The sequence below is a fragment of the Ovis aries genome, chromosome 23 (genome assembly GCF_016772045.2).
Source record: "Ovis aries strain OAR_USU_Benz2616 breed Rambouillet chromosome 23, ARS-UI_Ramb_v3.0, whole genome shotgun sequence".
Lineage (NCBI taxonomy): Eukaryota > Metazoa > Chordata > Mammalia > Artiodactyla > Bovidae > Ovis > Ovis aries.
This window is the reverse complement of record NC_056076.1, coordinates 35,038,633-35,053,928: the sequence shown is the minus strand read 5'-3', so window position 1 is coordinate 35,053,928 and position 15,296 is coordinate 35,038,633. Positions and strand designations below refer to the sequence as shown.

At 38.3% G+C, this 15,296-nt stretch overlaps 1 protein-coding gene across 2 annotated transcripts in view; it reads right to left on the bottom strand.

Annotated features, from left to right (window-relative positions):
- Positions 1-695: 695 nt before the first annotated feature.
- Positions 696-15,296, bottom strand: part of ABHD3 (abhydrolase domain containing 3, phospholipase) — a 57,635-nt gene continuing 43,034 nt past the window's right edge. The window contains exons 5-9 of one of the 2 annotated variants that reach the window (XM_042239141.1): positions 13,248-13,360; positions 6,659-6,832; positions 4,282-4,330; positions 4,037-4,202; positions 696-2,734 (exon numbers count right to left, since the gene is read on the bottom strand). In XM_042239141.1, the coding sequence (XP_042095075.1) occupies positions 2,697-2,734; positions 4,037-4,202; positions 4,282-4,330; positions 6,659-6,832; positions 13,248-13,360 (540 nt within the window). In that variant the 3' untranslated portion in view covers positions 696-2,696. The remainder of the gene's footprint in view (positions 2,735-4,036; positions 4,203-4,281; positions 4,331-6,658; positions 6,833-13,247; positions 13,361-15,296) is intronic. The other variant, XM_004020483.4, reaches the window with a different exon arrangement.

Here is a 15,296-nt window from a genome sequence, read left to right as displayed (position 1 = left end):
CTCTCTTGTATTTTAATGTGTCTGGCCCCACTCCTTCTGCCTTTTTCTTCTCAGAATACAAACGTAATGTGTGAGCTGCCATCCTGTGTCTGCGTGCTAAGTCGCTTCAGTCGTGTCCAACTCTTTGCGACCCTATGGACTAAAGCCTACCAGGCTCCTCTGTCCATAGGATTCTCCAGGCAAGAACAGTGGAGTGGGTTGCCATGCCCTCCTCCAGGAGAAGAACTTCCTGACCCAGGGATTGAACCCGTGTCTCTTACGTCTCCTGCATTGGCAGGCAGGTTCTTTACCACTAGTGCCACCTGGGAAGCCCAACATTAAGGTCTGGTAGCTTGAGTATCACAGTCATTTGCCTACATATGAATTTTAGAGTTCATTTTGTATCTTGTGTCTAGGAGATAACTAGCTATCCTGACTGCCAGGGATATGGCATCAGAAAGAGCCTGTTTTTTTTTTATGACACTGATGAACATCTGTATCAGCCCTGCCCTGCTTACCTGGAGACTTCTTGTGATGGAAGATAATTAAATATCATTATTCCCAAATCAGTGTCAGATGGAAATGGTGGGAGCTCAATATTCTGGAATCAGTGAAACAAAACAGTTTTAACATTTGTTACTAGCACACTTATGAAATGATTATAAATTACATTCTCAGGATTACTTTTTGGTGGATAAAAACTCACACAGAAACAATTTAAAATGGTAGAATTTATTTCATATAATGATAAATATGTATGCACATATACTATTTAAAAATAATCATGTGAACTATAATCATTATAAAACATAAGTCAGCCTTAACTTAATATTATCAGAGTAAAAGAGCACATAAAGTCAAATATTGTTGCGTTTGCTTTTCAAAGTTAAGATACATAAAAGATTTAGCACGTTCTATTTTATGTTCAGTTTTCATGTTACTATCATTAGGTATAAATACCCTTAGGAATGTGCCAACTTATAACTTACATTCAAATAACCAAAGTCCTATTACAATTATTGAAGTAGGATAAATCACCTAAAATAAGTAATCTAAAAAAATACTAGCCTAAATTAAAACCCTGAGGAATTAAAATCTTTTTACATACATCATAGATTTGGTTAAGTGCAATTCCATGTTTGTACTACTTTATTTAAGGTCATACTTGGTAAGGCATAGTAAAAATAAAATCTACCTAAATTACCATCTAAATCTATATTTTATTTCTTGCAACAAAGTTGTTTGTTTCTCCAAAAAAGTAGTTTTTGCACGTCATTCTGGACCTCTTCACCACCTGCTGGCTTATTTGCTTTATATACAGTAGTCAAGAGTTGTGCACTAGGCTGAGCTGCCTTTATATATGGTAGTTCAGACAAAGTGCATCTGAAGAACTACATGCTTGAGAGTTCATGTCCGTGTTCAATCATGGCCTGCACAAACTGCTTGAAGACTCGGTCCATGTAGGTGGACTGCCTTGGCCAGATTCCCTCCAGAAAACCAATATGGCCTCCGTAAGAAGTAAGGACCAAAGCAACATTAGGGTTTTGCTTAGCAGTTTCTATTGGAATAGCTTGATGAAAAATGGGAGATGGTTGGGCAGGAGGGTGGATAAGAGAGGGGAAGGAGAGAGAAAAATATATATCAACAGTTGTTAGGAAAAGTGTGCAACTTTATCATTTCTAATCATTTTAAACCAAAATACTGTTAAACAAATATTCATAATGAGTATGGCTAATCAAATAAGTCTAATTTATATCAACCACCCATATTCTTCTAACAGTTCATGTTCACGTTCATATACTGGATCATCATTTTTGGAAGAATCAATCGATTGGTTATAACAAAAGTACAGGCCTAGTCTTTTGAGAAATTAAATAACTCAAGAAATGGTAAATACTTCCACTATGCAATAAGATTCCCACTTAGGTGTTATACCAAGGGAAAAAAAAACAAATCTTATTACCTTTGTGAGAGTTATAAATTCACTATGTATGACTTGGTTAACTTTACATGAAATAAGATTCCTGAGGCCAATTGGTGGCTGTGTTAAGAATCCAAAATTATAGATACGATTTATAAAAACATATATAGATAGCAAAAAAACAATGGCATAAAATACTCCCCAGCGGTAACAGAGTTTATCTTTGGGTGGTAAAACATTGGTGATTATATGTTTTCTTCTCTGAATTTTTATTTATAGTTAGGCTCTCCCTACTCCACACCCTTCAATGGAATGGAAGGTAATTTTACTGTAGAACAACTGCAACCAGTTCAAGAAAGGGCTGCCGCAGGACCCCAACTGCCTGTTTAGGTGATACTCTAACCTGACCTTTCACTACATTCTTTGAAGAATAAACCTAGAGACCCTAGATCAAGGCCTAGGAAGCCAAGTCCTTGTCCTAAATGGGTCCTGAACTCAGATCCTTATCCGGCCAGCTACACCTAAAACAGAACATCTATCTTGGGATCAAATGTGAGAACTTAAGGGGAGGGGCAGATGAAATGACTTGATACTATTTTTGCTTTTCCTTTTTCATCTTACATTAAGGGCTTAGATTTAAAGTGCTTCATTTGTCTCTGATGGAATTATTAAGAGCCCCACTTTCACATTCTGGATGCACTCAGGAATTTCTAACACACTGATAGTTACAGTCATGTCAGCAGAACAAAAGGCTGGGCCATGGGAGGCATGTGAAAGATGTTGGCTGCCTGTGCTCTCAGAATGCAGACAATTGTCCACTATATTCAGCGTGGCCTGGGAAAGAGTAAGAAATAATGAGTCTAAACTTCAACCAAGGTCAAAACAAGTTAAATGCTGGGAAATTTTTGTTGGTGGAAGAAGAGCCTGTGAAATATAAAAACAGATGGAGAAATACTAGACGTCCTTAATCCAATGAAAATAGGCTAAACAGTCTCCATGATTTTCAACTGATATTAAAGTTCACAGTTCAGGGAATTTCCTGGTAGTCCAGTGGTTAAGACTCCACGTCCTCACTGCCAAGCGCCCAGGTTCAATTGCTGTTTGGGGACCTAAATTCCCACAAGGCTGCACAACGTGGCCAAAAAAAAGTGCATGGTTTAATTTTCTGATTTGTGGTCAAAGGCCAAGAGTTCCAGCTGTCTAAAACTACTTTGATTTAATCATAAATCACACAATGATATCCCGTAGAGAGATGGTAAAGTGACATTTTTTAAAAATTTGGGGGATTTTATGAAATTTTGGCAATACATATGTGCTGTGTTTGTACTCAGAATAGTTTATTTTAATAAAGTACTTGGGGGAAATGTTTTTAAATTATTTAGGGGAGAAATAAGAAAAAAGTTTTATAAGAAGCTTTGTGAAGTTTCATTAGAAATAAATTAGAGGTCAAATCTATCCTTAAGATAGGGATGATTACTGATAGGCATCTTACATTGCTTTAATGTATGAACACAGGCATGTATATTTTTGTTACAAAATTATATATATCTTCAATTAAGAGAGTGAGGAAGTTAACTTGGGCATAATTTTCTTCTATATAGTATCCAGTGGTAAAACAAACTCTTTCCCTTCAGATATGACTTTATTGTCTGAATGTGCTACATTCATTGAGTTATCCAAGGACATCTTATTAATAAAGTCTCAAGCTCTCTTCTAAGTTTAAAAGGGGAGTAATATTCCCCTTTACAAAGCTTTATGTATAAAAACCTCAGGAAGAAAAGGCCAACTATGTCAATGTACTCTTGAGGTAAAGGTACTGTAACATAGCCTGTACAAAGAACACATATTTGATAAGAAAGAGAGGTTGTAAGAATGAATACAAGCAAAATACTGAGAGCCATAATTTGTTCTGAGGCTCTCACAGTAGACTAGAGAAGAATATATGAAAATGTTTAAAGTGATCTGAAGCATTTAGATACTAAATTATGAGTATCAAGCTATTTTTTTTTTCTGTTTATCACAGTGGAAAACAGTATATGAGTGACATTTTGGTTCTTATTATTGTATTTTCCCACAAAGAACATTATTTGTAAACAGTTGATTCATGTCAAAAGGTATACAAAGATGTTAATTTACCATGACTGGGTGAAAAAACATCATCCACAGAATTCAGACACAACACTGGAATCCCTACTGACTTCAGTCTCCGATTTGGACTGGCATCAGTGTAATAGTCATCAATTGTCCGGTAGCCAAACATGACAGAAGTGAATCGCTTATCAAATTCTCTTATGGATTTAGCCTGAAAAACAGAAAACTACTATATATGTTCCTGGAATCAAAAGAGGAAATAAAAATATTACATAAAGTTTCTCTCCTACCTTCATGACATGGTCCATGTCAATTTGTTTTACAAACATATGCCGGTGCCTGGAAACAAAATTTCAAAAATAAAAAAATTAAGGTCATTCCCATCTCAAACACACCTAATAATAAGTAATTTAGCACAGCACATAAAGTTATTACTCAATAAAATATTTATTGACCTTCCCTGGTGGCTCAGTGGTAAACAATCTGCCTGCCAGTGCAGGAGACGTGGGTTTGATCCCTGGGTCGGGAAGATGCCCTGGAGGAGGGCATGGCAACCCACTCCAGTATTCTTGCCTGGGAAATCCCATGGACAGAGGAATCCAGGGGGTTGCAAAGAATTGGACACAGCTTAGCAACTAAATAATGATAAACAACAACAAAATATTAATATTTACTTAATCAGACATAGCAGGAATATATTGGTAATTGTTCTGAAGACTCTTTTTAAAGATTATTTCTTTTATTGAATGAATCTTTATAAATTCTCTGGGGCTTTACCATTTTGACAAGTTTCATACATATGATTTCATTATATATAATACTGTGTGTGCTCAGTTATGTCCCAACTCTGCAACCCTTTGGACTATAGCCTGCAGGCTCCTCTGCGTATGAGATTTTTTGAGGAAAAAGTACTGGAGTGGATTGCCATTTCCCTCTCCAGGGGATCTTCTGGACCCAGGGATTGAACCCACATCTCCTGTGTCTCCTGCATCTTTTAAAAAATCCCCTACCCCTGTATTGCCCCTCCCTCTATCCCTCTCTCCACTGGTAACCATTAGTTTGTTCTCTGTCTATAAGTCTGCTTCTTTTTTGTTCTATTTGTTGTATTTTTTAGATTCCACACATAAGTGATACCATACAGTATATGAAGCACCTGAAGACATTTTTTTAAAGGTGCTTTTTTCTTAATTACGGAAGAAGCGACCAGTGTGCAATAATAAACAAAAGTGTTGTTTCATAACAAACTGTACCTACACACTGATGCTATGAAGCCAATTTGGCCAAAAAGGCCCCCACTGAAGCCAGAAGCTTTCAACTGGGTAAATCAACTGAAGATTTACTGTATTCTTTAAATTGGTGTACTGAAAATTAGGATTTATATTTTTGTGTACCTATTTTTAAATGTTGGTCATTTTTCTTGTATAACCCACATTTTAATCCAAATCTTTCTCTTCACTTTTCTTGCTACTGTCCTCCATTTCAGTGACCATGAATAAAAATATGATTCTGTAGTATTTCTAGCAATATTTTATAGTCAACATCCATGATGTAACAAAGAGGTTGTTCTTTAAATATTTTTTTAATTTAAAAAAAGAATAGGTTAAGTATTTTTTAAATAAAGTAATTTTTAATTAAGGTATGTACGTTGTTCTTTCATTTTAAAAAAAAAATTGGGTTGTGCCACTAGACAGAATCTTAACCACTAGACTGCCTGGGAACTCCCCAAAAAGTTGACAGTGTCTCATGTCAACTTTCAGGGTAACAATGGTTTTCAATTAAGTTATGTGCAAATTTACTTTTTATTTAAAGTTGTCAATTCACTTTAAAATGCACAGTAACAGTCATCAAAAAATAAACAGAAACATTCCATGTTCTTTGTTATCATACTGTTTAACTGTTAGAAGATAACTAAACAATTTCAGAAGGGGACAACAGAGGATGAGATTGCTAGATGCCATCACTGACTCTATGGACATGAGTTTGAGTGAACTCCGGGGGTTGGTGATGGACAGGGAGGCCTGGAGTGCTGTGATTCATGGGGTTGCAAAGAGTTGGACACGACTCAGCGATTGAACTGAACTGAAACAATTTCAGAAAAAAACTAATTCACAGATAATATTTTGGTAATGTTAAGAATTGTGGGGGCTGAGAATATCCTTATTTTAGGGGCATGCTCCTAAGCCTCCAAAACAAACTATGTTCATAACACAAGCTTTAAAAAACATTATTTAGCTCTGAAAACACTTAACACATTAGTTACTACCCAGGGGAGAATTGGGTACTAATAAGATTAGCGACAAGTAGAAAACCCAGGGAAATAGCCCATAGTTATTCAACACATTCAGTACTATTGTTTTTATTCTTTTAGAATAATTTAGAACAGTGATGAAATGGTGATCTTCAAAATGGGGCAGAGAGACTAGAGGTTGTACAAGGTACATCGTGGTACAGAAAGAAAACATCAGAGCTCTTATCTATATTTTTAGCTTATACATAAACCCTTTTTATTTTTGTACATATTGACAATAGAAAGATTAATTTGTTACAGTATATAACATAATAGTGCATATAATAAATATATATACACATTAGCAGTGTTGTCCTTTAAAATATTTTACTGTAGCACTCCAAAAAATTTGGAGACACTAGGTGTTTAAAATGACTTACTTATTCACGGAAGACTGGAGACAAGTTGTCAAATAATAATTAAAAAGCAGCCAGTTCAGTGGTTTCTCCAATGACTCCGAGCAAGCAAAGGTATTCCACCCAACTGAAAAAGTTGCAGCTGCCTTCAAAGGAGTTTTTGGTCCAATTTTGCCCAAATAATTTAAAAGCAGCATTCTAAAATGAGGAAAAACAAAACAGTGACTATATCACAAGACATCCTATTTCTAATTGTGGACTTTTAACTATGGAGAAGAAACATATAAACCAGTGTGTCTAACCCCTTTATCTTGGAAAACCATGAAAATGTCTTCTTTCTTTCCTTCTGTTCACATATTTATCTTGAGAATGGATAAATATGGATAGAGAATTTGAGAATGGGACAAAGCATACTGTTGTTAGTTAAATGTGCATCTTTCTTGGAGGTAAAACATCAGGAAAATCCATCATAAGAGTGGTTTTCTTTTTCCTTTTTGAAAATTATATTGGGGTCTATTAAAAATTTGCAATTCCCTGGCCCCCCACCCCCTAGCTGAGTATTTAACTTACTATGGGAGGGGTGTTTCAGGCAAACTTTTTCTATACAGGGGCACAAAGCAAATGGGTTCTGGTAGCCCTAAAATCTCAGTCACAACCATCAATACTTAACCTTGTGACTGTATTTTAAAACAGCTATAGACATGCATGAAGGAATGGACATGGCTGTGTTTCAATAAAATAGACATTGAAATTTGAGTTTCATATACTTTTCACATGTTGTGAAATAATCCTTCTTTTCCAACCATTGAAAAATGTCATAACCATTCTTAGCTCTTGCACAAAAACAGTCAGATTTGGCTTCCGGCTTGGCACAGGTGAAAGATGACAAGTGGTTTTCAAATGTGTTTGCACACTGAAGTCACCTGAGGAGTTCTAAAAACTCTGATTTCTGGGTCTCACCTGGAGATTCGGAGTAATTGGTCTGGGTGATCATTCCAATTGTCTATGCATCCTTCTCTCTGGGCTTCCCAGGTACTAATGATAAAGAACTGCTCTGCCAATGCAGGAGACATAAGAGATGCAGATTTGATCCCTGGTTCAGGAAGATCCCCTGGAGGAGGGCATGGTAACCCACTCCAGTATTCTTGCCTGAAAAATCCCTGGCAGGCTCCAGTCCATGGAGCACAAAGGGCTGGACATGACTGAAGCAACTTGGCACACATGCACACCTTGCTCTCTACAGCAGTGTCTCAGGGCTCCTTGTCTAGAGTTCAGTTGAGTTGAGTTCAGTTCAGTTCAGTTGCTCAGTCATGTCCAACTCTTTGAGACCCCATGAATTGTAGCACGCCAGGCCTCCCTATCCATCACCAACTCCCAGAGTTCATTCAAACTCATGTCCATCGAGTCGGTGAAGCCATCCAGCCATCTCATCCTCTGTCATCCCCTTCTCCTCCTGCCCCCAATCCCTCCCAGCACTGGGTCTTTTCCAATGAGTCAACTCTTCGCATGAGGTGGCCAAAGTATTGGAGTTTCAGCTTCAGCATCAGCCCTTCCAATGAACACTCAGGACTGATCTCCTTTAGGATGGACTGGTTGGATCTCCTTGCTGTCCAAGGGACTCTCAAGAGTCTTCTCCAACACCACACTTCAAAAGCATCAATTCTTCAGCACTCAGCTTTCTTTATAGTCCAACTCACATCCATACATAACAGTCCTTCCGAGGAGTAAGCGTCTTTTAATTTCATGGCTGCAATCACCATCTGCAGTGATTTTGGAGCCCCCAAAATAAATCTGACACTGTTTCCACTCTTTCCCCATTTATCTGCCATGAAGTGATGGGACCAGATGCCATGAATTCGTTTTCTGAATGTTGAGCTTTAAGCCAACTTTTTCACTCTCCTCTTTCACTTTCAAGAGGCTTTTTAGTTCCTCTTCACTTTCTGCCATAAGGATGGTGTTATCTGCATATCTGAGGTTATTGATATTTCTCCCGGCAATCTTGATTCCAGCTTGTGCTTCCAGCCCAGCGTTTCTCATGATGTACTTTGCATATAAGTCAAATGAGCAGGGTGACAATATACAGCCTTGATGTACTCCTTTTCCTATTTGGAACCAATCTGTTGTTTCATGTCCAGTTCTAACTGTTGCTTCCTGACCTGCATATAGGTTTCTCAAGAGGCAGGTCAGGTGGTCTGGTATTCCCATCTCTTTCAGAATTTTCCACAGTTTCTTGTGATCCACACAGTCAAAGGCTTTGGCATAGTCAATAAAGCAGAAATAGATGTTTTTCTGGAACTCTCTTGCTTTTTCGATGATCCAGCGGATGTTGGCAATTTGATCTCTGGTTCCTCTGCCTTTTCTAAACCAGCTTGAACATCTAGAAGTTCACGGTTCACGTATTGCTGAAGCCTGGCTTGGAGAATTTTGAGCATTACTTTGCTAGCATGTGAGATGAGTGCAATTGTGTGGTAGTTTGAGCATTCTTTGGCATTGCCTTTCTTTGGGATTGGAATGAAAACTGACCTTTTCCAGTCCTGTGGCCACTGCTGAGTTTTCCAAATTTGCTGGCATATTGAGTGCAGCACTTTCACAGCATCATCTTTCAGGATTTGAAATAGCTCAACTGGAATTCCATCACCTCCACTAGCTTTGTTCATAGTGATGCTTTCTAAGGCCCACTTGACTTCACATTCCAGGATGTCTGGCTCTAGGTGAGTGATCACACCATCGTGATTATCTTGGTCATGAAGATGTTTTTTGTACAGTTCTTCCGTGTATTCTTGCCACCTCTTCTTAATATCTTCTGCTTCTGTTAGGTCCATACCATTTCTGTCCTTTAACGAGCCCATCGTTGCATGAAATGTTCCCTTGGTATCTCTGATTTTCTTGAAGAGATCTCTAGTCTTTCCCATTCTGTTGTTTTCCTCTATTTCTTTGTATTGATTGCTGAGGAAGGCTTTCTTATCTCTGCTTGCTATTCTTTGGAATTCTGCATTCAGATGCTATGTCTTTCCTTTTCTCCTTTGCTTTTCGCTTCTCTTCTTTTCACAGTTATTTGTAAGGCCTCCCCAGACAGTCATTTTGCTTTTTTGCGAACCTCCATCCATAATTCATCAGGCACTCTATCTATCAGATCTAGTCCCTTAAATCTATTTCTCACTTCCACTGTATAATCATAAGGGATTTGATTTAGGTCATACCTAAATGGTCTAGTGGTTTTCCCTACTTTCTTCAATTCGAGTCTGAATTTGGTAATAAGGAGTTCATGATCTGAGCTATAGTCAGTTCCTGTTCTTGTTTTTGTTGTCTGTATAGAACTTTTCCATCTTTGGCTGCAAAGAATATAAGCAATCTGATTTCGGTGTTGACCATCTGATGATGTCCATGTGTAGAGTCTTGTCTTGTGTTGTTGGAAGAGGGTGTTTGCTATGATCAGTGCGTTCTCTTGCAAAACTCTATGAGCCTTTGCCCTGCTTCATTCCGTATTCCAAGGCCAAATTTGCCTGTTACTCCAGGTGTTTCTTGACTTCCTTGTCTGGAGTTAGACTTCCTCAACTGTGGTAGAGCAGTCAACCCAAAGTCACTAGTTTTCTTTTCCTACTCCCTCCGGCTGTTTGTCCCTATCTCCTTTCACATATTTTCCTCTTTTCCTTTTGTTCTATCATTTTTCCAGATTCTACTCTAGTTTTACTTTGGTAAAAGGGACAAGGATGGAATTTAACACAGTACACCAGAAATCCAAGTTTGACATTGACAACTAAGAGAAAGGATAATAGTATAAGTTCTGTTTCTCCTATTTTGCATCCTTTATTTCTCTAATTTCTCAGGTTCTGAAATGAGTAAAAATTCTCTCTCATACTTTTTTTTTTCCAACCCAGATGGACTACAGAGTGAATGAGATAAGATATTAGATGAAAAATGGAGATTTCAGGGTTTGCTGTTTTTTGGGGTATTTTTGCTGTTGTTGGATGAGGTTTATTGGAAATGTTAACAGCAGAAAGACACAAATGGCTCCACACTGTGTTTTGAAATTCATCCCAGCTGTAGACTGAGTGACCTGCAGGCTGGACAGATGCCAAAACCCAAGAGCTTCAGCATTTCCATCATGTCAGAATCTCCTTCAGTGATTTCCTGATCCAGGGCAGAGACCTCAGGCTGGAGATTTCCCTTTTGAGAACAACTCTTCATGACTGCATTCCTTTTTTAATACTACATGGCTCCCTAAGCTAGTTAAAGGATAATGCTTCTCTCCTGCAAAGGGGTCATTCTAGTGTCTAGTTGTGGTGGCCCAGTTCTTTGGCTGGCAGTCAAGAGGTTTCTGTGAGGCCAGTGTAATGGGCAAATTGAAAGAGCTAGAAACGAACCTCGTAGGAGCAGGAAGCACCAAGAATAGCTGTGACCAAGTAGGTGGGGACACTTTTGGTTATTACTCAGGAGTAAAATAACATCAAGATATTACCCCATAAAAAGGCCGTGTCTCTTTGATAAGAAAAAGACTCCCTTTTTTCACCAAGAAAAAAAAAAAAAGCAGATAGAAAAGATAAAGAACTCACAGATTAAGAGATTTATGAGACATAATCTGTCCCATATGTGGACTTTATCTGGCTCATGCATGCCTCAAACAAATTGTAAAAACAAGCCAACAGATTGACAGTGAAATGAAATACTGACATTGAATATTTGATGACATTTAGGAATTAACTGTTAGTTTTGTTCAGGTGTAATAATATACTGTGGTGGGTTGCTGTTATTGTTTCTTAAGAGACTCTACCTGTCAGAGACACATCAGTTCAGTTCAGTCACTCAGTCATGTCCGACTCTTTGTGATCCCATGAATAGCAGCACGCCAGGCCTCCCTGTCCATCACCAACTCCCGGAGTTCACTCAGACTCACGTCCATCGAGTCAGTGATGCCATCCAGCCATCTCATCCTGTCATCCCCTTCTCCTCCTGCCCCCAATCCCTCCCAGCATCAGAGTCTTTTCCAATGAGTCAGCTGTTCACATGAGGTGGCCAAAGTACTGGAGTTTCAGCTTTAGCATCATTCCTTCCAAAGAAATCCCAGGGCTGATCTTCAGAATGGACTGGTTCGATCTACTTGCAGAGACACATAAATCTCTATAAATGATGTCTGAAAATTATTTTAATGTAATCAGAGTTAAGAAGGAATGGAGGGTAGATTATCCTTGAATTGACAGTCACTGAAGCTAGGGTGATGAATATATATGAGGAATCATTATACTCTTTCTACTCATATATACTTGAAAATTTCTGTACATTTTTAAAGCTAGTCTAGGAACCCATTGGGAGACTGGAATGTGACTAGGTCTCGAGCAGCGTTGATTCCTTGATGAGACTTAGTTCTGGCTCAAACTGCTGCTTGGCCCCAGGCATAACAGGCGTGGGGATTACCCAGTCTGGGCATAAGGGTCTTAGATGCTTTTGTCTACTGTATCTCCATAAGGAAAAAAATGTGTCAAGCTGTAAACCACATCCCAGAGTGGTAAACCCTCTTGGGAACGTGTCACAGTGCTAGGCAACTAGAAAGGGGACTTCCCTTTCAACAATTTACAAGGCATTATTATTCAACCAGCTGCAAAGGCTAATGGTCAAGTTCTGCCTTCAGGCACTGAGACTTCAACTCGACAAGAATAGGCATTTCCCTGGAGCCTGTGAATAAAGAATCAGGGCCTGTTTACATAAAGTCTGGCTTTTTAAAAATTCAAGAATTTATATGATTAAGGGAAGAAAGTTCAGCTGCCACCCTGTCCTTTAAGGTTCTCATTATGGGGCAAAGGAAAAAGTAAAATACTTTCCTTTAAGCATGATTCACAGATTTTGTCTGGGTTTTCTGTACTGATTCAGATTTCTTCCTTTTTAGTAGGTCAAGTCCGACCTTCCATGCTAATGTAAGAAACGTATTCTTTCCTTCTTAGTTTTATGTTTATCAGAATCTAAAAAACTACGGTTGGAGCCAATCTTTCAGAGCCTATCATTTGTAAAGCTGTTCATTTTCAAGTAAGCATGCTCCCAAGACATTTTGAAAATTGACAGATAAATTGACTATAAAATTAAGAAAACATATTTTCTGTTTCCATGTGTTTGCTGATTTTGGACAATGGTGTAGGTCCTCTAAGCATAGCAAAATGCCATATAGTAAAAATTTTGTTTCTTATTAAAGCTCACTTTTACTACGACAACAACAACAACAACAACAACAAACCACGAAAAAACAAACATTTAAAAAATTAGCACAAATGAGGCTAGGCTTCCCTGGTGGCTCAGATGGTAAAGAATCTACCTGTAATGAGGGCGACCCGGGTTCAATCCCTGGCTCGGGAAGATCCCCCTAGAGAAGGGAATGGCAACCCACTCCAGTATTGTTGCCTGGAGAATACCATGGACAGAGGAGTCTGGTGAGCTACATACAGTCCATGGGGTCACAGAGAGTCAGACACGACTGAGCAACTAACATTTTCATCCAACCACATGCAATGAAATATGAGAAACCCAAACATTTGCTTTTAAATGCCCATGTAGCTTATGGTCATCAGAAAGAGGCAGGCATTAGGACCACTTGCCTCAAGGACATTTTAGAAAGGAAAAATCTTACCCTCCCATTGACACTCCTGCTGCCAGAAATGGAGCAGAAGGGTACAGACTGTGAACGTGGTGAATGACTGTCTCCAAGTCTTCAGTGTTAGAACAACAGTAAGTCCTTGGCGTCTGCAAGCAACAACAGGTAAAACACAAAAATTAAAATTGGGAGGGGAATCATTTGTATAACACAGAGATATAAAAAAGAGCAAAAAATCATAACTAGGAGAAAATGACCTTTGTTTGCACATACTATATGAGTCAGGATAATTTTCAATTTTCTGTCTTGCAGTTCAAATTGATGCCATTTAGAGTCAGTACTACCCGAGTTGGCACTAACAAAAGACTCTGATCACACAAGGAAGCCTGGAGGGAAATGGGACAAGACCAATATAAATACCTTAAACTAGATAGATATGCAGTACTCTATTCAAATGAGTCAATTTAGGAAGAAAAAGTGGAGAATGATACTTTTTTATAGGAAACCAACAACAACTTAGGCCTGACAAAGCCAAAGCAATTGTTTTTTTAATACATAATTTTATTTATTTATTTTTATTTTTGGCTGTGCTGGGTCTTCGTTGCTGCGCAGGCTTTTTCCGAGTTGTGGCGAGCAGGGGCTACTCTAGCTAGGCTCTAGGTGCGTGCAGGCTTCAGTAGTTGGAGCATACGTGGCGGTGGGGGTAGGGGGGTGGAGGGGGTGGGGACACAGCTAGCTGTTTCATGGCATGTGGGATCTTCCTGGACCACAGATCAAACCCTTATCTCCTGCACTGGCAGGCATATTCTTTACCGCTGAGCCACTAGGAAAGCCCCAAAGTAATTCTTATTTTAAAAAACACACAAGCAAACAAAAAAGGTTTTCAATAATCCACAAAAAAATCTAAACCGTAACTCCTTCCTGCTCAGGTATAACCTGAGTGCTGTCCACCAGTGAAGGAGTGTGATTTTTTTTTTCTGACATTGCCTTCACTCTAGATCAAGCAACATGCAGTCTGCTTTATTAATGAGATATTTTCTTTTTCAATAATACTTCCATATGACCCCAGCTGCGCTACACTGAAAACAGACACTCAAAATGTTAAAATATGTAAAGCTGATTATGCCTCAATACATAATGCATTAAAACTAATGATTTTCCTGTGAACCCCATCAATAAGGGCTCTGTTTTCAGCAGAACAGCTTCACAGATGCTTTATTTGAGATCTGGGAGCAGAGGGCAATCCTGTCTGTACAATGCATGTGAGAGTGTGTGCGTGAATAAAGTATGCATGAGATAAAATAACTAGAAATTTAACAACAAAGAGATAAATCTGGTAACACTGCCCTAATAAAAAATGCAAAACCAGTTATCTGTACAACCCGGATGGTAATATACCAATAAAATATGACTGGAAGGTTATATGTCACCCACCACTCAATCACTAATGTGTAGTCTTAGAAAACTGCAATTTTCACTGATCCCTCCAACTAAACTCAAGGTTAGAACACTCCTATTGCCTACTACCATCTTTTAGAGATCTGCAAATATAAAACTCTCCAAAAGACAAATGTTAACCTCACAGTATTTACAATGGCTAACATTTATTGAATAATTAAATTTGTGTCCACAAAACCCCAAGGAAGATCCTATTTAGGAAACTGAGTTATTAATAGAAAATTGAGTTTAGAGAGGTTAAATAATTCCTGTAAACTCATGAACAGCTAATAGACAATGAAGCTGAGATACTTCCAAAAATACTTTGTGATTAAATGCACTTGAGGGGCACAAATTCAATGTAAAATCTAAACAGACCAATGTCTACTACCATGCTTATTCATAGTGACTGCAGAATTTGTCACAAGAATTCAGGTGAAAAAAATATCCTTCTTTAGCATTTTTACTGTATTTGTGTTTATTCACATTGCATAGCTTTAAAATTTCTGTATTACTTAATATCAACAGTTACCAACACATATTCTTGTTATGCAGGCTTCAAGTGAAGTTAAGTGTATACACACTTGCACACACACACACAGATACATGAACATACACGCAGAGTTGGTGGTGGTGGTGGTTTAATCT